At 43.0% G+C, this 24,050-nt stretch overlaps 1 protein-coding gene across 1 annotated transcript; it reads left to right on the top strand.

Annotated features, from left to right (window-relative positions):
- Positions 1 to 807: 807 nt before the first annotated feature.
- LOC110523890 (thrombospondin-4-B) lies at positions 808 to 23,599 on the top strand. The gene is made up of 22 exons (XM_036977597.2): positions 808 to 1,156; positions 10,775 to 10,972; positions 11,456 to 11,703; positions 12,427 to 12,526; positions 15,857 to 15,939; positions 16,286 to 16,337; positions 16,595 to 16,746; positions 17,027 to 17,164; positions 17,454 to 17,531; positions 17,815 to 17,967; positions 18,175 to 18,279; positions 18,519 to 18,626; positions 18,718 to 18,877; positions 19,563 to 19,681; positions 19,824 to 19,876; positions 20,286 to 20,479; positions 21,001 to 21,179; positions 21,278 to 21,326; positions 21,424 to 21,620; positions 21,729 to 21,901; positions 22,063 to 22,202; positions 22,394 to 23,599. Exons 1-22 carry the CDS (start codon positions 1,081 to 1,083, stop codon positions 22,450 to 22,452), a joined length of 2,814 nt encoding a protein of 937 aa, XP_036833492.1. The 5' UTR covers positions 808 to 1,080; the 3' UTR covers positions 22,453 to 23,599.
- The last annotated feature ends 451 nt before the right edge of the window (positions 23,600 to 24,050 follow it).

Here is a 24,050-nt window from a genome sequence, read left to right on the forward strand (position 1 = left end):
TGTGCTGGGCTTATTAATTACAGTCTGGGATCTGGGCATCGATTCAATGGTCATTTCAATGAATGTATACATTGATTCTTAAATAAAAAACATTTTAATGCTTCATGAGCTCAGTAAAACCGCCTTTTCCTATCACATCCCACAATATATGGTAGTTTCACTCCATTGTTTGTAACAATGTCTTTGTAAAAGAACAATGTATAGCTTCCAAATATGCTTCTAAAACTACCATATTTATCTCCTGGATCGTTAGTCCTTGTATCAATATAGCTCATTACATTTCTCCAGCCCCATCCCTCAGCTTTATAGCGCAACCAAGTGGTGGGGCATCCGTTGTCCTGAAAAAACGAATTACGGATTGTGGCTTGAATTTGGTTTTCCAGATCGCTCATTTCCTGTCCAAAGCTTGGGGATGAAGGGGAAAACAGGATGCAGGGGAAATGTGTTGCATCTGAATCCATGAAAAACTTAAGGAATACCTGACAGTGTTTGGGAAGAGGGGGTGTGTGGCGAAAGAAATGCCTCTTGACTGTCAGGAGTCAGACTGTTGATCTGGAAAGTGGCATAGATCAAAAAAGTTAAGCATTTTTTTTTGCCTGGCTTGCTATGAGTAAGGCATGTTCACGGGCCCAAGGAGTTCCTGAACCATGGAGGAAGCCCTTCATGCATACATGTGTACGTGCACACAATCACACACACAAAACACACACCACCAACACATCCCACACACACCTTATCCTAACACACACACACACACACACACACACACACACACACACACATCCACCCATGGCAGCCAATACGGGGGAGAATGTCTTGGTCACTCCTTCTCTGCATGTGGCCGTCTAAGGAAAGCTTAAATCATCTCCAGCCCTGTTCCTCCCCTTAGTCAGCCTCCCGTCCTCCCCAGGCTGCCACACACACAGCAGCTGTTCCCTGCCTCACTATGACAGCCTAGCCTCACCTCTGTCTCTACAAACACACACACATACCAGGCAACAGCACAGGAGGAGCACCACTCTGTCCGATAGGGATCAGTCATTCCAGAGAAACAGGTCTGAGAACAGTGAGAGGAAAAGAATGGGGCTGTGGACGATGCTGATCGTGGCTTCGCAGCTGATCTTAAACCTGTGCTCAGACGGAGCCCAGGGATCAGGTGAGTGTAGCTGAGATTTGTTTCTTTATTATTACTGAATGTGATGCCAATGTGATCTTGATGTGGCCAGTAAAGTCTATTGAAACAATGCAATTGCACAACAAAGTACTTTGAAGTTATTGATTTTATATTTACATTGCAGTCATTTAGCAGACGCTCTTATCCAGAACGACTTAGAAGTGCTTCCATCTTAAGATAGCTAGGTGAGACAATCGCATATCACAGTCATAGCAAGTACATTTTTCCTCAATAAAGTAGCTATCAGCAAAGTAAAGCAAGACAAGTGTGAGTGTTAGTGCAAAGAAAGGCAAGAGTGATATTTCATTTTTGTCTTTGGGAAGGGGGGGGGGGTGCTGTTGGATTAAAAAGGTAATTGAAGAGGCAATTACAGGATACTACAGCTAAAAGTTTTGATTTGACAATTTGATGGTAGTCAGAGACAGACAGTTTAATTTGACATACAGAGAGACTGTGATGTCATCTTCAAATGACTCTATCAGTGTAATAAAGCTCTCAGCACTCTACCCCACAGGATTCCAATAGAGCTCTGAGGTAATGATTGATCAAACAGACACTGTGATTGAGAATAGAACGTTCATTCCTTCTCCATCCAATATACACAAAGGGCTACACATGGCATTTGATACTCTGTTGTGATCAATATTCCTCTATAGCATTTGTGGTGAGAAGATTGAAAATACATCGGTCAGAAGGGTGCTGTGTACTGATGACTGAGGTGTGACTGTGTGTGTGTGTGTGTGTGTGTGTGGGGGGGGGGGGGGTCTGCAGTCTGGCTCTGATTTAAACAAAGTCCCAACTTAATCACACACATGGGAGTAATCACTAATGGTCTGTATGCAATACTGGAGTCTGAGCATGCACACACACACACACACACACACAAAGGGTTTTGAGATGCCATATACACTGAGGTACAACTGTTGACAACTTTGAGAGATATTCTTTTAAAATACTTTTACAGCACAGTTGTCTCAGTTGATATGTAGTGAAACTTTTAGTCATTGGTCATTTATACAAATAGCAATTATTGGTAATGACTGCATGGGATTTCACTTAATAATATCCTCTTAGATGTCAAGTCCCCTGTTTTGGGGACCTGTGTAGTTCTGGTACCCATTCCGACCAACATTTTTGCTTATATATTGATATGTGGCCAACATAGACCTACATGGCTTGCATTGCGTGATAGCCCTGATTCTCACTGACACAGGAGTATGTCTCTTCTGCCTGTGTGAAGCAGGATGGGAAATCTGACACCAATTGAAGCTGGGATGTCCCTATCTACCATTTCATTCGCTCTTCCGACTGTCCATCAACTCCTGGCTGAACCCTACGTCACAGTCACTAACATATGCCTAGAATTCTTACATCGTAAAGAATTGTTTGTTGTTGCTGTAGCACATTCAGTGATTGATTTATAGCCAGTAATGTAAACTAACTAATTAATAGATTTTTAACAAAACCCACTTTCTGTTTGTCATAGATGGACAATATTAATATGAGATGGAAGGCACGTTCCTAACAAGTTCAGGAAGCTACAGCTATGTGAGACGTTCACAGCGATGGGGGCAGATGTTTTGATCAATAGAGACATTTAGAAAATATATACATTATCTCTAAGACTAAATATACAAATATGTACACTACATGACCAAAAATATGTAGACAAATGCTTGTCGGACATCTCATTCCAAAATCATGGGCATTAATATGGAATTTGTACCCCCTTTGCTGCTATAACAACCTCCACTATTCTAGGAAGGCTTTCCACTAGACGTTGGAACATTGCTGCGGGACTTGCTTCCATTCAGCCACAAGAGCATTAGTGAGGTCGAGCACTGATGTTGGGCGATTAGGCCTGACTCGCAATCGGCGTTCCAATTAATCCCAAAGGTGTTCAATGGGGTTGAGGTCAGGGCTCTGTGCAGGCCAGTCAAGTTCTTCTACACCAATCTCAACAAACCACTTCTGTATGGACCTGTTTTGTGCTAGGCCTTCCCCAAACTGTTGCCACAAAATTGGAAGCACATAATCATCTATAATGTCATTGTATGCTGTAGCGTTAAGATTTCCCTTCACTGGAACTAAGAGGCCTAGCCCGAACCATGATAAACAGTCCCAGACATTACTCCTCCCCCACCAAACTTTACAGTTAGCACTATGCATTCGGGGAGGTAGCATTCTACTGACATCTGCCAAACGCAGATTAGTCCGTCGGAATACAAGATGGTGAAGCGTGATTCAACACCCCAGAGAACGCATTTCCACTGCTCTAGAGTCGATGGCATGGCATTAGGCTTAGGCTTGTGTGCGGCTGCTCGGCCATGGAAACCCATTTCATGAAGCTCCTAACGAAGTTATTGTGCTGATGTTGCTTCCAGAGCCAGTTTGAAACTCGGTAGTGAGTGTTGCAACCGAGGACAGATTATTTTTCTGCACTACTTGCATCAGCATTCGGCTGTCATGTTCTGTGAGCTTGTGTGGCCTACCACTTAGAGGCTGAGACGTTGTTGCTCCTAGACGTGTGACAAACTATGTGGTAGTGATACTTTATGTGTGGGCTGCCGGTGGTTTATTTTATGGTTAAGATGTGGATTTAGGTGGATTTGAAGGACATGGTTTTGTGTAGCTTGATGGATCTTGAGAGGACAAGTGGTGGCTGTGTGGATGAAAGCTGATCCTTTCTCATGGAGATCCTGACCCACACATGGCCCTGAGTCTAAAACACAGATGGGAGCAAGTGTGTGTGCATAGTGCGTCTAAACAGATGGATGAGAATAGAATAAGAGTGGGTTTGTTCAAATTGTTTTGTTGGTGCACCCCCAGTCCCAGTTTGCAGGCCAAGTCACGTTGAGGCCAAGTCACGATGTTTGCCTAACCTCCCTCCACAGGCGAGGGGGACAATAGCGAAGCTGAAGCCTTTCACAAACCAGGTCTGTCTGTGCTTATAAAGGTGAAATTGAGCGCAGGAAATGGCATGAAAAGGAAGCCTGTTATCGTGGCTCGAGTTACGTTTAACCACACGCCTTTAAAAGCCCCGTGCTGCTCCCCGATGAACTGGAACAGACTGAGACCAGGCAGTTGGAACCGGAGTAAAGACTGGGGGCAAGAGAAAAGAACAAAGATGTCTGAAGCTGAATACACACACACAATATCTTGTCTGAGGATCACACTCTGCAATCTTGGCTGAGAATAGGGGGGGGGGGGGGGGGGGGGGGGATATGAGGGCAATTTTCTGGAAACATTTGGGAGCAATTTGTTGCCCTCACGATAGTGTGCCTTAAAGACAGCTGCTAGGGCACTTGTGTATTCATGTAGTGTCTCAGACTGGTGGGGAGGGATTCAAGGCACATGCTCCTGAGGCCTGCTGTGACCCAGGGTGACTTTATTCAACTAGAATTGTAACCGTGGGCTTACCTCTTCACTGGCTTCTACATTCCACTCCATGTGCATTGAGTACAGTAAAGTTTACCCATATTTATCTAACTTAGCCTGGGCTTGATCTTCCAGCCAATTCTAGTCTATGTAAAGTATCCCTTCTGTACATCAAAACCACTAGTTCAAGAATAACCAAAATACCATACATTCTGATAAAAGTACAAATGTTTTACCCAAAACTCAACCAACCTACTCTCTCTTGACCACCAGTATCTTCTCAGCCAGGGGCGGACTGGCCATTTCGCATTTCAGGCAAATGTCAAATCGTCAGGTTCATTTTTAACTTGGATTTTTGTGCAAAATGATTATCATCTGGCAAAAAAATGGGGTGCAGATGGGAAAAAATGGGCAGGTGTGGAGGCCTCAAGTAAAAAACTTGGCCAGTGTGTTGAAAATGCCAGGGTTGATTCCTGGTCCCAGTCTGCCCTTGTTCTCAGCAATCATCAGCATCATTTTCTGCCACATCTGACTCATCAACTAGCCTACAGATGTAGGATCTGAATTTGAGCCAGTTTGCTACAGCAGGAAAATGAAGCACCTGGGTGGCCCAAGAGGCAAAATAAACAAAGGAAATATATCAAGTATACAGTATATTATATATACAGTATATATTGTATATGTATTATACAGTTGAAGTCGGAAGTTTACATAAACCTTAGCCAACTACATTTAAACTCAGTTTTTCACAATTCCTGACATTTAATCCTAGTTAAAATTCCCTGTTTTAGGTCAGTTAGAATCACCACTTTATTTTAAGAATGTGAAATGTCAGAAGAGTAGTAGAGAGAATTATTTATTTCAGCTTTTATTTCTTTCACCACATTCCCAGTGGGTCAGAATTTCAGATACAATCAATTAGTATTTTGTAGCATTACTTTTAAATTGTTTAACTTGGGTCAAATGTCTTGGGTAGCCTTCCACAAGCTTCCCATTGATTTGGGTGAATTTGGGCCCATTCCTCCTGACAGAGCTGGTGTAACTGAGTCAGGTTTGTAGGCCTCCTTGCTCGCACACGCTTTTTCAGTTCTGCCCACACATTTTCTATAGGATTGTGGTCAGGGCTTTGTGATGGCCACTCCAATACCTTGACTTTGTTTTCCTTAAGCCAATTTGGCACAACTTTGGAAGTATGCTTGGAGTCAATGTCCATTTGGAAGACCCATTTGCGACCAAGCTTTAACTTCCTGACTGATGTCTTGAGATGTTCCTTCAATATATCCTTATAATTGTCCTGCCTCATGATGCCATCTATTTTGTGAAGTGCACCAGTGCCTTCTGCAGCAATGCACCCCGACAACATGATGCTGCCACCCCCGTGCTTCACGGTTGGGATGGTGTTCTTCGGCTTGCAAGCCTCCCCCTTTTTCCTCCAAACATAACGATGGTCATTATGTCCAAACAGTTCTGTTTTTTTGTTTCATCATACCAGAGGACATTTCTCCAAAAAGTATGATCTTTGTCCCCATGTGTCACGCTCTGGTCTTAGTATTTTGTGTTTTCTTTATTATTTTGGTCAGGCCAGGGTGTGACATGGGTTAATTATGTGGTGTGTTTTGTCTTGTTTTTTTTTGTAGGTATTGGGATTGTGGTATAGTGGGGTTATCTAGAAAAGTCTATGGTTGCCTGAAGTGGTTCTCAATCAGAGGCAGGTGTTTATCGTTGTCTCTGATTGGGAACCATATTTAGGCAGCCATATTCTTTGAGTGTTTCATGGGTGATTGTTCCGGTCTCTGTGTGCACCAGATAGGGCTGTTTTGGGTTTTCACGTTTCTTGTTTTGTTAGTTTGTTCATGTGTAGTTTCTTTATTAAAGACCATGAATAATGACCAGGCTGCATTTTGGTCCGCCTCTCCTTCGACGGAAGAATACCGTAACAGAATCACCCACCACAACAGGACCAAGCGGCGTGGTGACAGGCAGCGGCAGCAACGAAATCCAGATTTCTGGACATGGGAGGAGATATTGGATGGTAAAGGACCCTGGGCTCAGCCTGGAGAATATCGCTGCCCCAAAGAAGAACTGGAGGCGGCGAAAGCGGAGAGGCGCTGGTATGAGGAGGCAGCACGGTGACGCGGATGGAAGCCCGAGAGTCAGCCCCAAAAATGGCTTGGGGGGGAGGCACACAGGGAGTATGGCGACGTCAGGTAGGAGACCTGCGCCAACTTCCTGTGCTTACCGGGGGGCTAGAGAGACCGGGCAGGCACCGTGTTATGCTGTGGTGCGCACGGTGTCTCCAGTGCGGGTGCATAGCCCGGTGCGGTACATACCAGCTCCGCGTATCGGCCGGGCTAGAGTAAGCATCGAGCTAAGTGTCGCCAGAGCCGCCAGTCTGCATGGAGCAGCCAGAGCCGCCAGTCTGCATGGAGCAGCCAGAGCCGCCAGTCAGCATGGAGCAGCCAGAGCCGCCAGTCAGCATGGAGCAGCCAGAGCCGCCAGCTTGTTCAGCGCTGCCGGATTCTCCCGCCTGTCCAGTGCTGCCGGAGCCTTCCTCTACAGCGCTGCCGGAGTCTCCCGCTTGTTCAGCGCTGTCGGAGTCTCCCGACTGTTTTTTTTTTTTTTTGTAGGTATTGGGATTGTGGTATAGTGGGGTTATCTAGAAAAGTCTATGGTTGCCTGAAGTGGTTCTCAATCAGAGGCAGGTATTTATCGTTGTCTCTGATTGGGAACCATATTTAGGCAGCCATATTCTTTGAGTGTTTCGTGGGTGATTGTTCCTGTCTCTGTGTGCACCAGATAGGGCTGTTTTGGGGTTTCACGTTTCTTGTTTTGTTAGTTTGTTCATGTCTAGTTTCTTTATTAAAGACCATGAATAATGACCACGCTGCATTTTGGTCCGCCTCTCCTTCGACGGAAGAATCCCGTAACACCATGTGCAGTTGCAAACCGTAGTCTGGCTTTTTTATGATGGTTTTGGAACAGTGGCTTCTTCCTTGCTGAGCTGCCTTTCAGGTTATGTCGATATAGGACTCGTTTTACTGTAGATATACTTTTGTACCTGTTTCCTCCAGCATCTTCACATGGTCCTTTGCTGTTGTTTTGGGATTGATTTGCACGTTTTGCATCACAGTACGTTCATCTCTAGGAGACAGAATGCATCTCCTTCCTGAGTGGTGTGACGGCTGCCTGGTCCCATGGTGTTTATATGAACCAGACTTGTGGAGGTCTACCATTTTGTTCTGAGCTCTTGGCTGATTTATTTTTGAATTTCCATGATGTCAAGCAAAGGTCCACCTCCAATTGACTAAAATGATGTCAAATAGCCTATCAGAAGCTTCTAAAGCCATGACATCATTTTCTGGAATTTTCCAAGGTGTTTAAATACAGTCATTTTAGTGTATGTAAACTTTTGACAAACTGGAATTGTGATAGTGAAATAATCTGTCTGTAAACAATTGTTGGAAGAATTACTTGAGTCATGCACGAAGTAGATGTCCTAACTGACTTGCCAAATCTATAGTTTGTTAACAATACATTTGTGGAGTGGTTAAACAAGTTTTAATGCCTCCAATCTAAGTGTATGTAAACTTCTGACTTCAACGGTATATTTTATTTTTTACTGCAACCGACAACCACAGGAGGACTCTGCTAATAATCAGATGGGTGGAGGAGAGGAGGTATGGGGCCCACGTAGGTAACTGCGGGGCCCTGTCTTGGTTGGGTAACTGATGGCAGAGAGGAAAAACACTTACAGTGGGGCAAAAAAGTATTTAGTCAGCCACCAATTGTGAAAGTTCTCCCACTTAAAAAGATGAGAGAGGCCTGTAATTTATCATAGGTACACTTCAACTATGACAGACAAAATTAAAAAAGAAATCCAGAAAATCACATTGTAGGATTTTTAATGAATTTATTTGCAAATTATGGTGGAAAATAAGTATTTGGTCAATAAAAAAAGATTATCTCAATACTTTGTTATATACCATTTGTTGGCAATGACAGAGGACAAATGTTTTCTGTAAGTCTTCACAAGGTTTTCACACACTGTTGCTGGTATTTTGGCCCATTCCTCCATGCAGATCTCCTCTAGAGCAGTGATGTTTTGGGGCTGTTGCTGGGCAACACGGACTTTCAACTCCCTCCAAAGATTTTCTATGAGGTTGAGATCTGGAGACTGGCTAGGCCACTCCAGGACCTTGAAATGCTTCTTACGAAGCCACTCCTTCGATGCCCGGGCGGTGTGTTTGGGATCATTGTCATGCTGAAAGACCCAGCCACGTTTCATCTTCAATGCCCTTGCTGATGGAAGGAGGTTTTCACTCAAAATCTCACGATACATGGCCCCATTCATTCTTTCCTTTACACGGATCAGTCGTCCTGGTCCCTTTGCAGAAAAACAGCCCCAAAGCATGATGTTTCCACCCCCATGCTTCACAGTAGGTATGGTGTTCTTTGGATGCAACTCAGCATTCTTTGTCCTCCAAACACGACAAGTTGAGTTTTTACCAAAAAGTTATATTTTGGTTTCATCTGACCATATGACATTCTCCCAATCTTCTTCTGGATCATCCAAATGCTCTCTAGCAAACTTCAGACGGGCTTGGACATGTACTAGCTTAAGCAGGGGGACACGTCCGGCACTGCAGGATTTGAGTCCCTGGCGGCGTAGTGTGTTACTGATGGTAGGCTTTGTTACTTTGGTCCCAGCTCTCTGCAGGTCATTCACTAGGTCTGATGTGTGGTTCTGGGATTTTTGCTCACCGTTCATTTTGACCCCACGGGGTGAGATCTTGCGTGGAGCCCCAGATCGAGGGAGATTATCAGTGGTCTTGTATATCTTCCATTTCCTAATAATTGCTCCCACAGTTGATTTCTTCAAACCAAGCTGCTTACCTATTGCAGATTCAGTCTTCCCAGCCTGGTGCAGGTCTACAATTTTGTTTCTGGTGTCCTTTGACAGCTCTTTGGTCTTGGCCATAGTGGAGTTTGGAGTGTGACTGTTTGAAGTTGTGGACAGGTGTCTTTTATACTGACAAGTTCAAACAGGTGCCATTAATACAGGTAACGAGTGGAGGACAGAGGAGCCTGTTAAAGAAGAAGTTACAGGTCTGTGAGAGCCAGAAATCTTGCTTGTTTGTAGGGGACCAAATACTTATTTTCCACCATAATTTGCTAATAAATTCATAAAAAATCCTACAATGTGATTTTCTGGATTGTATTTCTCATTTTGTCTGTCATAGTTGAAGTGTACCTATGATGAAAATTACAGGCCTCTCTCATCTTCTTAAGTGGGAGAACTTGCACAATTGGTGGCTGACTAAATACTTTTTTGCCCCACTGTATATGGCAGGGAGAAAGTACATTTCCTGCAATTCTACACATTTTGTCATGGGGCGTAGAGAAAATGTTGCAATTTTAAAGCAAGTTACCTACAATTCTACATATTTTGTCATGATGCTAAGTTAATGATATCTGAGTGGGATTCAGGACTCCTGGAGGTTAGGGCCCCTGGGCACTTGCCCTGTGTGCCCATTTGGTATTTGGCCATGTTTGACTAATTTACCAATCTAAAAATTGTTAGCTGACATGGCTAATTGAGTGACTGTCAGTGACTGACATAACCACAGGAAGTTGAGACCCCTACTGAGTTCTTAAAGAAATATATTATAATGATATGTTAATCCGGCCCTGTATGTGGATTATAATGAATGGACATTTTTTTTGTAGGGGTTGATAAATTATTCGTTAGGGCAAATGAAGTATGACATTTTCAAGTGGAAATTACATACTTTAGTTACATTTTTAAACATTGAATACACTACAAATTTGCATTTCCTGGTGTGCATCAAATTACTATCCTACATCTGTACTCTCTCTTGACCACCAGTTTCTTCACAGCACATCAAAACCTCTAGCTCAGAAATCATCAGCGTTCAGGAAAAAGTGAAGAAATGGATTCTGCTGCTGAGAAGGCAATTTAACATTTCCCACCAGCTACCCAAACTCACTGTGATGTTCCAGCCTAGTCTAGTCTATAAAGTATTGACGTGGACATTCCCCACGGTACATCCAAAACACCTTGCTCAATAACCATCCCATCCATCTATTTAGGTTTGTTTATTCTCGCTCTACTGAGCCACAGACAGTGTGAATAATTTGAATAATGAATATTCATAATTTCCTACCATGTGTGTAACTTTACTTTATTTTTTACCTCCGCAGTCTATGATCTCCTAAACTCCCCGGACTGTCTGCCAGACCTGCTGCAGGGCGGCCTGGTGGAGCAGGGGGTGAATGAGGCGTTCATCCTCACCACCTTTAAACTGCAGCCCAAGACTGGCACCACCGTGTTTGGTCTGTACAACCCCCGGGACAACAGCAAGTACTTTGAGTTCACCGTGCTGGGGAAACTCAACAGAGGTAATGGCTAGGAAGGAGAGGCTAGGGACTTAATGCCCAACTGAGGGGGTTTATCTACTTGTACACTGAAGATATAGAAGATAATGTTTTATTACACAACAGATATTATTGTTTTATTATACAACAGCTATTGTTGTATTTTACGCATTATTAATTCAAAGATATCGAATTTGGCCATCAGTGCAGCTTCAAAGAATTAGGTGCACAACGGCTCAGAGGACAAGGGATGCATGATATACTGCACTTTTCTGTAAAATGTGGTATTGAAAAGTTCTCTCTCTCTTTCCATTTCATTTGTGTTTAAAAATCATTACTTTCGCCTTTCTTTTTCTGCATTATTCATGTGTTCGATTCATTGACGCATTTGCTGTGATTCACTCTCCATCTCATGCAATTTTACACTCTATGGCCTTTTTCTTCTTGTCCCTTTCCCTCTCTAACCTCACCCCCTCTCCCCTCACTCCCTCACTCCCTCACTCCCAGCTGTGCTGCGTTACCTGAGGAGTGATCGGAGGATGAGCTCTGTGACCTTCAACAACATCCAACTGGCGGACGGTCAGCGCCACCGCCTCCTCTTCCACCTGAAGGGGATGCAGCAGGGCCCAGGGGCGGTGGAGCTGCACCTGGACTGCAGACTGGTGGAGACGGTCAGGGATCTCCCCTCCGTGTTTCAGGGCCTGCCTGCAGGCTACGGCGTGGTGGAGCTGAAGAGCATGCAGGGCAAAGCAGAGGTGATGTTATGGTATTTGTCTCAAATGGCAACCTATTGTACTCATCTCAATTAACATTATATAGTGCACTACGTTGGACCATTGTCAGGTTGGATGTTATTCAAATTAAGCACGTCATATACGATGCAATCATTATTGTGCCCCACCAATGAAATCGGGAGGGGGACTATAGATCTGTCTCTGTCTGTTCACACACAATATCTCAGACCTCACTGACCCATTTTAACATTTTGCCATAGAGATCCAGCATTTACATAATTAGACTGATTGGCACGATTTTGAGGAAACTTGGGTGAATTATGTATCTTGCCATAGAGATCTGGAATTGACTAAATTACACTGATTGGCCGAATGGGGGCGATCAATAATTTTCCCTTTGGGAACAACATGTTTACTGTTGTCTTGTTTACTCATAGAACCATAGATGTTTCTGTTACCCATCCCAAACCATTACCTTTGTGGCCGTTGTACTCAGGGACGTCATTTATTTACTCATATATCTTCCTTCCAAATTCAAATGACCCTAACCCTAGCCTGGATGCAGGATGTTGCCAAATCCTTGTCTATCAAAAATGTAGCATTTGTCAAGCAATTTAGAGTTGGCTAAAGCAGGAACAAATCTGGCAACCAGAAAACAAACCTGGCAGCCTGTCCTTATCAAGCCCATCCATCAGCACGGACTCCAACTGATGGATCCCTGTTGTTGGACTTCTTCACAAACAGGAGGAGCTGGAGGAATTGAAACTGGTGGTGGGAGACACGTTCGAGAACGTAGCCTCTCTACAAAACTGCCACCAACAAGGAGACTCGGTGCAGACTCTGGGTAAGAGTTTATGACAAATAAACAAATCAGCTCATTTTCCTGTGTTTTCCCTAAACTGTTAATTTAGTCTCTACTGTCTAGTTTAGAAAGACACATTTTTTTGAGGAAAGGCCTTTTCTTGTACGTCACCCAACCACTTTTCATGAAAGCAGCTAAATGGTGATAGAATGCTCATATGTACACTACCGGTCAAACATTTTCGAAACATCTACTTATTCAAGGGTATTTCTTTATTTTTACTATTTTCTACATTGAAGAATAAAAGTGAAGACATCAAAACTATGAAATAACACATATGGAATCATGTAGTAACCAAAAAAGTGTTAAACAAATCTAAATATATTTTCTATTAGAGATTCTTCAAAGTAGCCACCCTTTGCCTTGATGACAGCTTTGCACAATCTTGGAATTCTCTCAACCAGCTTCATGAGGAATGCTTTTCCAACAGTCTTGAAGGAGTTCCCACGTATGCTGAGCACTTGCTGGCTACTTTTCCTTCACTCTGTGGTCCAACTCATCCCAAACCATCTCAATTGGGTTGAGGTTGGGTTATTGTGGAGGCCAGATCATCTGATGCAGCACTCCATCACTCTCCTTGGTCAAATAGCCCTTACACAGCCTGGAGCTGTGTTTTGAGTCATGATAGTTCCACTAAGCGCAAACCAGAATGGATGGCGTATTGCTGCAGAATGCTGTGGTAGCTATGCTGGTTAAGTGTGCATGGATTTCTAAATAAATCACTGACAGTGTAACCAGCAATGCACCCCTACACCTTCACACCTCCTCCTCCATGCTTCACGGTGGGAACCACTCATACGGAAATCCTCCATTCACCTACTCTGCGTCTCACAAAGACACAGCGGTTGTAACCAAAAATCTCAAATTTGGATTCATCAGACCAAAGGACAGATTTCTAACGGTCTAATATCCATTGCTCGTGTTTCTTGGCCCAAGCAAGTCTCTTCTTCTTATTGGTGTCCTTTAGTAGTGGTTTCTTTGCAGCAATTCAACCATGAAGGCCTGATTCACAAAGTCCTCTGAACAGTTGATGTTGAGATGTGTCTGTTCCTTGAACTCTGTTAAGCATTTATTTGGGATGCAATCTGTTAACTCTAATGAACTTATCCTCTGAGGCAGAGGTAACTCTGGGTCTTCCTTTCCTGTGGCGGTCCTCATGAGAGACAGTTTCATTATAGCGCTTGATGGTTTTTGCAACTGTACTTGAAACTTTAAAAGTTCTTGACCTTGAATCCCACTAACGGGATCGATATAACAACAGCCAGTTAAAGTGCAGGCCGCCAAATTCAAAACAACAGAAATCTCATAATTAAAATTCCTCAAACATAGAAGTATTTTACACCATTTTAAAGATAAACTTGTTGTTAGTCCCACCAGTGTCCGATTTCAAAAAGGCTTTACGACGAAAGCACACCAAACGATTATGTTAGGTCTGTACCTAGTCATGGAAAAACACAGCCATTTTTTCCAGCCAAAGAAAGGAGTCACAAAAAGCAGAAATAGAGATAAAATGAATCACTAACCTTTGATGATCTTCATCAGATGACACTCATAGCACTTCATGTTACACAATACATGCATGTTTTGTTCGATAAAGTTCATATACAAAAATATGAGTTTACATTGGCGCGTTATGGAATAGTAGTTCCAAAACATCCAGTGATTTTGCAGAGAGCAACATCAATTTACAGAAATACTCATAATAAACATTGATAAAAGATACAACTATTATGCATGGATTTATAGATACACTTCTCCTTAATGCAGCCGCTGTGTCAGATTTCAAAATAACTTTACCGAAAAAGCACACCATGCAATAATCTGAGTACAGCGCTCAGACAATAAATCAAGCCATACAGATATCTGCCATGTTGTGGAGTCAACAGAAGTCAGAAATAACATTATAAATATTCACTTACCTTTGATGATCTTTATTAGAATGCGCTCCCAGGAATCCCAGTTCCACAATAAATGTTTGATTTGTTCGATAAAGTCCATCATTTATGTCCAAATACATCCTTTTTGTTTGCGCGTTTAGCTCAGTAATCCAAATTCATGACGTGCAGGCCAGACGAAAAGTCAAAAAGTTCCGTAGAAACATGTCAAATTAAGTATAGAATCAATCTTTAGGATGTTTATAACATAAATCTTCAATAATGTTCCAACCGGAGAATTCCTTTGTCTTCAGAAATGCAATGTAACGAGAGCTAACTCTCACGTGAACGCGCGTGACCAGCTCATGCCACTCTGCCATTCCCCCCTCCTTCACAGTAGAAGCATCCAACAAGGTTATATAGACTGTTGACATCTAGTGGAAGCCTTAGGAAGTGCAATTTGACCCCATAGACACTGTATATGCGATAGGCAAAGAGTTGAAAAACTACAAACCTCAGATTTCCCACTTCCTGGTTGGATTTTTTCTCAGGTTTTTGCCTGCCATATGAGTTCTGTTATACTCATAGACATCATTCAAACAGTTTTAGAAACTGTTTTCTATCCAAATCTAATAATAATATGCACATATTAGCAACTGGGCCTGAGTAGCAGGCAGTTTACTCTGGGCACCTTATTCATTATTATACTCAATACTATATATTATTATACTCAATACTGCCCCCAGCCATAAGAAGTTAAAGTTATGTTGGACTGTCATTTCTCTTTGCTTATTTGAGATGTTCTTACGATAATATGGACTTGGTCTTTTACCAAATAGGGCTATCTTCTGTATACCAACTGATTGGCTCAAACGCATTAAGAAGGAAAGAAATTCCACAAAATAACTTTTAACAACCAGACCTGTTAATTGAAATGAATTCCAGGTGACTACCTCGTGAAGCTGGTTGAGAGAATGCCAAGAGGTCATCAAAGCAAAGGGTGGCTACTTTGAAGAATCTCAAATATATTTTGATTTGTTTAACACATTATTGGTTACTACATGATTCCATGTGTGTTATTTCATAGTTTTGCTGTCTTCACTATTATTCTACAATGTAGAAAATAGTCAAAATAAAGAAAAACCGTTGAATGAGTAGGTGTCCAAACTTTTGACTGGTACTACATACATAGACATACTGTCTAATTCACCCTGTTACTGTACGTTGAGGGTAGCTCAAACAAGAACCCCAACTCAAGTGTTTTGGTATGACCCATGTTCTTCCCCCATTCTCCCTTTCTAGGGAGTTTTTCTAGCCATCGTGCTTCTACACCTGCTTTGCTTGCTGTTTGAGGTTTTAGGCTGGGTTTCTGTGCAGTACTTTGAGATATCAGCTGATGTACGAAGGGCTATATAACTACATTTGATTTGATTTGCAGGGGTCAACACAAAGCAACTCTCCAATCAAATGCTTGAGCTCACCCAGGTGATAAATGAGCTGAAAGATGTCCTTATTCAGCAGGTAACTATAATGGTCAAGCTCCTCTTGGAACTCTTAAACTGCACCTCCTGACCCACTGAGTCCATTTACAAACATGCTACCTGGGGCGGCAGGTAGCCTAGTGGTTAGAGCTTTGGACTAGTAACCGAAAGGTTGCAAGATTGAATCCCCGAGCTGACAAGGTACAAGTCTGTCGTTCTACCCCTGAACAAGGCAGTTAACCCAATGTTCCTAGGGCGTCATTGAAAATAAGAATTTGTTCTTAACTGTTCATTGCCTGTTACCCTGTATTATCCCTGTAGGGTTTGTACGTCTGTGGGGGCTGTAAATCAAGATATAAGAAAAATGTTTCTGCTGCTTTCTAAAGGTCAAAGAGACATCTTTTCTCAGAAACACCATCTCTGAGTGCCAGGCTTGTGGTGAGAACATCCAATACCACCATTATATTACAAATGATTTATTCTGTATTATGTGTTCTGCATTCATGTCATATGTTGTTTATGGATTTGGCCAAGATTTTTTTCCTGACCATGAGACCTAACAAGGAAAATCCCTAGACCCCAGTTTTACTTGAAGCATGTTCGCTTATGCCACATTCATAACTAATACATGAGAAGCCACTGATATTGTGAAAATTAGTGTCATAAAAATATATTTCCTCTCTGTGTCTTTGAAGGACTGGGTGGAAGCGAGGTCATTGAGCCAAAGTGTGCCCCTGGTGTTTGTTTCCGTGACGACATGTGTATGGAGACGGAGGAGGGTGTTGAGTGTGGACCCTGTCCTGATGGATACACAGGGGATGGCTTCAGCTGTGATGATGTGGATGAGGTAGGGTGTGTGTCTGTGTGTTAACGGTGTGTATTTATGTGGTTGTAATCATTCTAAAATACTAACCAAGCGTCTTCTCTCTCTCTCTCTCTCTCTCTCTCTCTCTCTCTCTCTCTCTCTCTCTCTCTCTCTCTCTCTCTCTCTCTCTCTCTCTCTCTCTCTCTCTCTCTCTCTCTCTCTCTCTCTCTCTCTCTCTCTCTCTCTCTCTCTCTCTCTCTCTCTCTCTCTCTCTCTCTCTCTCTCTCTCTCTCTCTCTCTCTCTCTCTCTCTCTCTCTCTAGTGTCAGTTTAACCCTTGCTTCGCCGGGGTAAAGTGTGTGAACACAGCTCCAGGGTTTCGCTGTGACACATGTCCTCTGGGCTACACTGGTCTGGCTGTGGAGGGGGTGGGAGTGGTCTACGCACAGACAAACAAACAGGTCAGTCTACATCACCAAATGGAGTCAAGGTCTAATGAAAAAAATGAAAAGGAAAAGCTACACACTCTAGTAGCTCTAATAAAATCCTTTACTCACCAACGTTTCGACAGCAAGCTGCCGTCCTCCATTTCACCTTGGTCAATTCAAGAAGATGAATTTAAATGAAATCGACCCCCCACCCGGTGACACTGTTACTAGGATAACTCATCTTGTAACATCTTTTCAAGCTATATATCATAATTTGTACTTTTATGCTCATCTTCGTTTTTTTTAACTGGATATCTCTTAGGTCTGTGACGACATTGATGAGTGCAAAGGACCCAACAACGGAGGGTGCACTGCTGACTCTCTCTGTCACAACTCTGCGGTAAGGACTGAGTGTCTGTCTGATAGCCCGGTGGTCGCCACATCTTTTTGCTTCGGCCAACTCCTGACTTTCGCTATCACACAACAGAAACTACTTGAAGCACAAGCAGATCTGGGGACCGGGCTAGTATCTGGAATCCAAATAGAATATCGCTCCATTTTAAACAATAGGACAAGGGAACCACGTGTGTTAAAGGGATTCCAAGCTAAATATCTGACCCAAGTACAAGTACTACATGTATGATATATTGTTCATTGCCTGTTACCCTGTATTATCCCTGTAGGGTTCATACGTCTGTGGGGGCTGTAAAACAGGCTACATAGGGGGCCAGGTGAAGGGCTGTAAGCCAGAGAGGAGCTGTGGTAACAGTCGGACCAACCCCTGTGATGTCAACGCCCAGTGTATCCAAGAAAGAGACGGCTCCATCACCTGTCAGGTGGGGTCCTATAGATCACAAACTAGCCTCCGTTGACAGAACTCGCTCTCACTCACACACGCATGCACGCACACACACATAGAGACGCAGAATAACACACACACACATACACACTCGTCACTCTGTAAAACTAGGCCAACATTTTACTGACTGCCTTACGCACACGCACACACTGCCTCAAGTGTTTTCTCTTATTTTCCCTGTCAGTGTGGGATTGGCTGGGCTGGTAATGGCTACCTATGTGGGAAGGACACAGACATTGATGGATACCCTGATGAGAAACTCAAGTGCAAGGATATGGTCTGTAAAAAGGTAACCATGACAACTGAACAAATACAACTATCCTGGAATAAACAGCACATGTGATCTCTCTTTCCGTGCCTCCCCATCTCTCTCGCTTTTAACTCTCTCTCTCTCTTTCGCTCTTCCTGTATCACCATCTCTCCATCTTTCTCACTCCCTCGTTCCCCCTCTCTCCCCCCCCATCTTATTTTGACGTTGTGTCTGTTAAAGGGTTAACAGGGTGTCGAAATCAATCTGTTGGTTGTCAGGATAACTGCATGCGTGTTCCCAACTCTGGCCAAGAAGATGCTGACGAGGACGGACAAGGGGACGCTTGTGACGCTGACGCTGATGGAGACGGTATTCTGAATGAACAGGTAGACACACACACACACACACACACACGCACACACACTACAGCTCCCTCCCTCAAACTCTCTGCTCCCCCTGTGCCCCTCTCCCATGCAGGATAACTGCTGGCTGAAGCCTAACGTGGATCAGAGGAATAGTGACAAGGACAACCACGGTGATGCCTGTGACAACTGTCGTACGGTGGAGAACCCCGATCAGAGGGACACTGACGGTGACAGGAAAGGAGACGCCTGCGATGATGACATGGATGGAGACGGTGCGTACAGCGACACATCCCTACCACATAACTAGCGTCACGGTAGTCTGATACAACAGCCGTTTGACTAGAAAACACCAAACCTACCCTGATCCCATTACTAAACACACACAAACACACAGTATGCCTTTGTCCTCCTCACGCTTTGATACAGTACATGACTGTCTGGGTTCCTTTTTACAGACTCTGTCTACAGACCACTTGACCTTTATGCAATGATCACAGTACTGTTGCTTCCCTGAGATAAATGAGAAATGACACACCTAGGGCCTTCTGCACAAACACTTTACTCAGATGACAAATGCAACAGTGCCTGCCTGTGGCACAACTAGTGAACTATTAGAAACAGAATATCAACGTAAAGAGCATCAACCCCGTGCAGTTTGCTTTTAAATAATAATGCATTGATTCAACATCAGTGAGTAAGCCTTCAAATCACATAAATCACGCTTTATGATTCTTCTCATGGGCCATACTTACACTTTTTTTTGACACTTTCGCAGATGTTCTTGAAATATCTAGAACAGCTATCCCTGGTGTGCCTACATCACAAAGCAGTAATCCTGAAAGAGACTACTTTACTTAAGCACTGTCATGTATTTCCCTAACACGTCTGCAGAGTGGTGGGATACTATTGGTCAGATAACTTTACAATCTCAAACTCTGTAATTTAATTGGTCTCCAGGCTTGAAGAACTTCCTGGATAACTGCCAGATGGTGGTGAACCGGGACCAGTTGGACCGGGATGGAGACGGAGTGGGAGACGCCTGTGACAGCTGCCCCGATATTCCTAATCCTAACCAGGTCAGACTGCCTCCAAAGGCCTCCATTGAAGGTTCTGAGACCTGTTCAGTTTACAGATATATACTGGAATATGGAGCGACTGAGATGTCGTCTCCTGTGTGAGGTCAAAAAGTGTTTTAACAAATCTGTGCTCTGATTTCAGTCCGACATCGATGATGACCTGGTTGGGGATTCTTGTGACACAAACCAAGACAGGTAAAAGAAAACATATTTTAAAGTATCTGACGTTAGAAAAAGTATTCTCTTAAAATATCCACTTCATGATTTAATTGATTTAGTCAATGCATGATTCCAGTAGTCAATTCATCCCTTTATTTTTATGAATATTCAACTACAGTATATATACTGAACAAAAATACTGTGTTGTGTGACAAAACTGCACATTTTAGAGTGGCCTTTTATTGTCCCCAGCACAAGGTGCACCTGTGTAGTGATCATGTTGTTTAATCAGCTTCTTGATATGCCACACCTGTCAGGTGTATTGATTATCTTGGCAAAGGAGAAATGTTCACTAACAGGGATGCCCAAAAATGGTTTACAAAATTTGTGAGAAGACCTATCTTTTCTGTCCCTTCTCCTTATGTGTTACCTGCCTGGTCTGTAGTGATGGTGACGGTCACCAGGACACCAAGGACAACTGTCCCAACGTGATCAACAGCTCCCAGCTGGACACAGACAAAGACGGCCTGGGGGATGAGTGTGACGATGACGATGACAACGACAGCATCCCTGACTTCCTGCCACCAGGACCCGACAACTGCAGACTGGTGCCCAACCCCGACCAGCTGGATGAGAACAGTCAGTAGTAATCTGTCTTTCACACTTTTTAAATTTACATTTAAAATTTGTGACCAAATTGCCCAGCAATGGGAAATAACACTTTACTAAATCCGAATCTGAATTATTGAGTTATCACCTAAAAGCTATAGCCTAGTGTTTCAGTCTGTTTGGGCTTCGACCAACCCTTTTCAGTGTAAGTTTGTGTCCTGCCAAATGTGCTGTAAATGGTGTGACAACAATAGGAGACTTGACTACACACACTTTACACGTATACACATTTTGTAACTGAAGGTAAAACTTGAGGAAGTGAAGTGCCTATGGACTGACAAGGTTTTCCATCACATTCAGCTTTGACACCTGCAAAAGAACTGTAGCTTCACTGATCTAATACTGTACTTCAAACAACGTATACTCAGTCACCATTGATCTTCAACCAATCAACCAACAAACCTTAAACTCTCTGCTTTACCAGTGTATTGCCTATGCTTAGAACCTTATTGGCCATCATTTCTAAGCTTTTGTGTATTCTCTCCTCCCAGATGACGGTGTTGGGGATGTGTGTGAGTCAGACTTTGACCAGGACAAGGTGATTGACAGAATAGACAACTGTCCAGAGAACGCTGAGGTCACTCTGACAGACTTCAGAGCCTATCAGACGGTGGTGCTGGACCCCGAGGGTGACGCCCAGATTGACCCCAACTGGGTTGTCCTCAATCAGGTGTGATGGTCATTTACAGGACTACCGGAAATAATAAGCTAAATATGTTCAAATGCTTTGAATTTGACAACAGGACTGACATTTTATCTCTCAAACAGGGAATGGAGATTGTGCAGACCATGAACAGTGACCCTGGACTGGCTGTGGGTAAGAAAGACTTCCAAATCATTATCAAGTATCATATATATCGTATTGTATCAACTCGTATTCTATTTCGTCGTACCCTCTTTGTTTTGTTCCCTAGGTTACACTGCGTTCAGTGGGGTGGACTTTGAGGGGACATTCCATGTAAACACAGTGACGGACGATGACTACGCAGGCTTCATCTTTGGCTACCAGGACTCCTCCTCCTTCTATGTGGTCATGTGGAAACAGACTGAGCAGACCTACTGGCAGGCCACACCCTTCAGAGCAGTGGCCGAGCCTGGCATCCAGCTCAAGGTGTGTGTGTGTGTGTGTATGTGTGTATGTGCCTTGAATCGTACAATGAAATCTGTCTTTTTATTTTTGTATTTACTACTTCTTACCTTCTCCCTCGCTATCTCCCAGGCTGTGAAGTCTAAGTCGGGTCCAGGTGAGCACCTGAGGAACTCCCTTTGGCACACAGGGGACACCAACGACCAGGTGCGTCTGTTGTGGAAGGACCCCAGGAACGTGGGCTGGAAGGACAAGGTTTCCTACCGCTGGTACCTGCAGCACCGGCCCCAGGTTGGATACATCAGGTGAGACAGCTGATATGATGCACACAGGATGGCTTCTGAGAGTGAGTGAGTGAGTGAGTGAGTGAGTGAGTGAGTGAGTGAGTGAGTGAGTCAGATGTGATCTCTCCATCTAATACTCTGATTTTCTAACAAGAATGACTGTCTGTTGGGTTTTTGGACAGGGCCCGTTTCTATGAAGGTACAGAACTGGTGGCTGACTCTGGTGTGACCATTGACACCACCATGAGAGGAGGGCGACTGGGCGTTTTCTGTTTCTCTCAGGAAAACATCATCTGGTCCAACCTAAAGTACCGCTGCAATGGTAAGTAAGAGGCTCGTTGAAACTGGCCATTTGAGATGCTCTTTTTTCTTTACTGAGATTATTTGTACATTTATGACAATATTCAAGCTGTTTGTTTTTATCTCAAATTTGTCACATTGCCATCCTTGATTTAACTGACCCTCAGTAGAAATTGACCATGACCCTTAACCTCTGACCTCTGACCTCTAAAGACACCATCCCTGAGGACTTCCAGTTCAGCACGCAGCACGGCGTCAACGACAGTCTCTAATCCTACAGAGTCTGAAAGAAAGACCGTTTCTCCACGTGTTTGTGGTGTGTGTGTGTACACAGTGGCAATACTGTATGTACTGTATGTTTTCTGTTTATGTCTATGCCACCTCCCCTCATTTTTCTTTTTATCAACTTGTCTTCCTGAGTATTAAAATCAGTGTCCTCTGTGCTCTGAATGAGGACTACTAGAGTAAAATAAATGATATTTATCATTACATTTCGTGCATATTACAATTCAAACTCTAGATGTTCTTTATTCTTTGAGCTCATTTTGCGTTATCATCCACATACACAATCATCAGCCATTGATATAAGCTTCCTTCTCTGTCAGAGCAGCATTTATTCCCAGTGTGATATACCAGCCCCACACTCTGCACAATGTATTCACACGACATGGACATGAAAGGGAACACAAGAGAGGAGTCAGACCATGGTGACTTGGCCATGCCTGAGCATAGTCAATTTTCTTGTACCCTGGTCCCAGATCTGTTTGTGCTATCTTGCAATTTTGGAAAGACAACACAAACAGATCTGGGACCAGGCTAACTGTCTTGTAACTCTGACCCTCAACCCTCACCCGAGGCCTAGTCTTAACCAAGAGTTTGGTTATCATTGCTTATCACGGCTCCTTGACGCAACTCTCTGGAGACCAATGGAAAGCGATGCTTTATATATTTAAATGATTCTCAAATCAAATCTACTCCTTTGTCTGGTTTCAATCTTAGACATAGGTGTTTATATGTTTGAAATTCATGTTGATTATTTTCTAAATTATAAGGTTATCGACAAGAGAATTCCACATTAAAAAAAAATTAAGACACATTGCATCATTTTTTGTCTTGCCTTATTGTAAGAACAGATTCCATTTGTTTCTCAAGAATTTCATCAGCCAATCTCACAGTTCATGTGGTCAAATTGTACATTTACAGAAGTGAGGAAACAAGACTATTGACCTGTTAACCTATTATTATTGGGGGTGTTGTTATGATACTGTATTTTGGGTGCTATACCATTGGTTTGAAGTGATTTAGAGGATAAGGGCATGATTTTTGAAGCAGCCTGCCATAGGCTCTATACTCCAATTGTTTCACTAGCAGCAATGATAACGCTGTCTCTGGGATAAGTAAATAAAGGAAATTAATCCATATTTTGGTCAATGTCTCTCAGGATCACTTGGCATTCATCTTTACCCCATAAATATGACAAAATGTGTATAGTGCTTTCGGAAAATATTCAGACCCTGTCACTTTTCCATGTTAAACAACCTTACTCTAAAATGGATTAAAAAAAAATATTATTATCAATTTTCACACAATACCCCATAATGATGGAGCAAAAACAGATTTTTTGACATTTTGCAAATGTATTCAAAATAAAAAACTGAAATATCACATTTACATTCAAACCCTTCACTATGAGACTCGAAATTGAGCTCAGGCGCATCTTGTATCCATTGATCACCCTTGATGTTTTTTCAAAAGACCTGTTTTCACTTTGTCATTATGTGATATTGTGTGTAGATTGATGAGGGAAAAAAATGTGTTTAAGTCATTTTAGAATGAGGCTGTAACGTAACAAAATGTGGAAAAAATGAGT

Source organism: Oncorhynchus mykiss, chromosome 5 (genome assembly GCF_057628025.1).
Source record: "Oncorhynchus mykiss isolate SJ-2025 chromosome 5, ASM5762802v1, whole genome shotgun sequence".
NCBI classification, from domain to species: domain Eukaryota; kingdom Metazoa; phylum Chordata; class Actinopteri; order Salmoniformes; family Salmonidae; genus Oncorhynchus; species Oncorhynchus mykiss.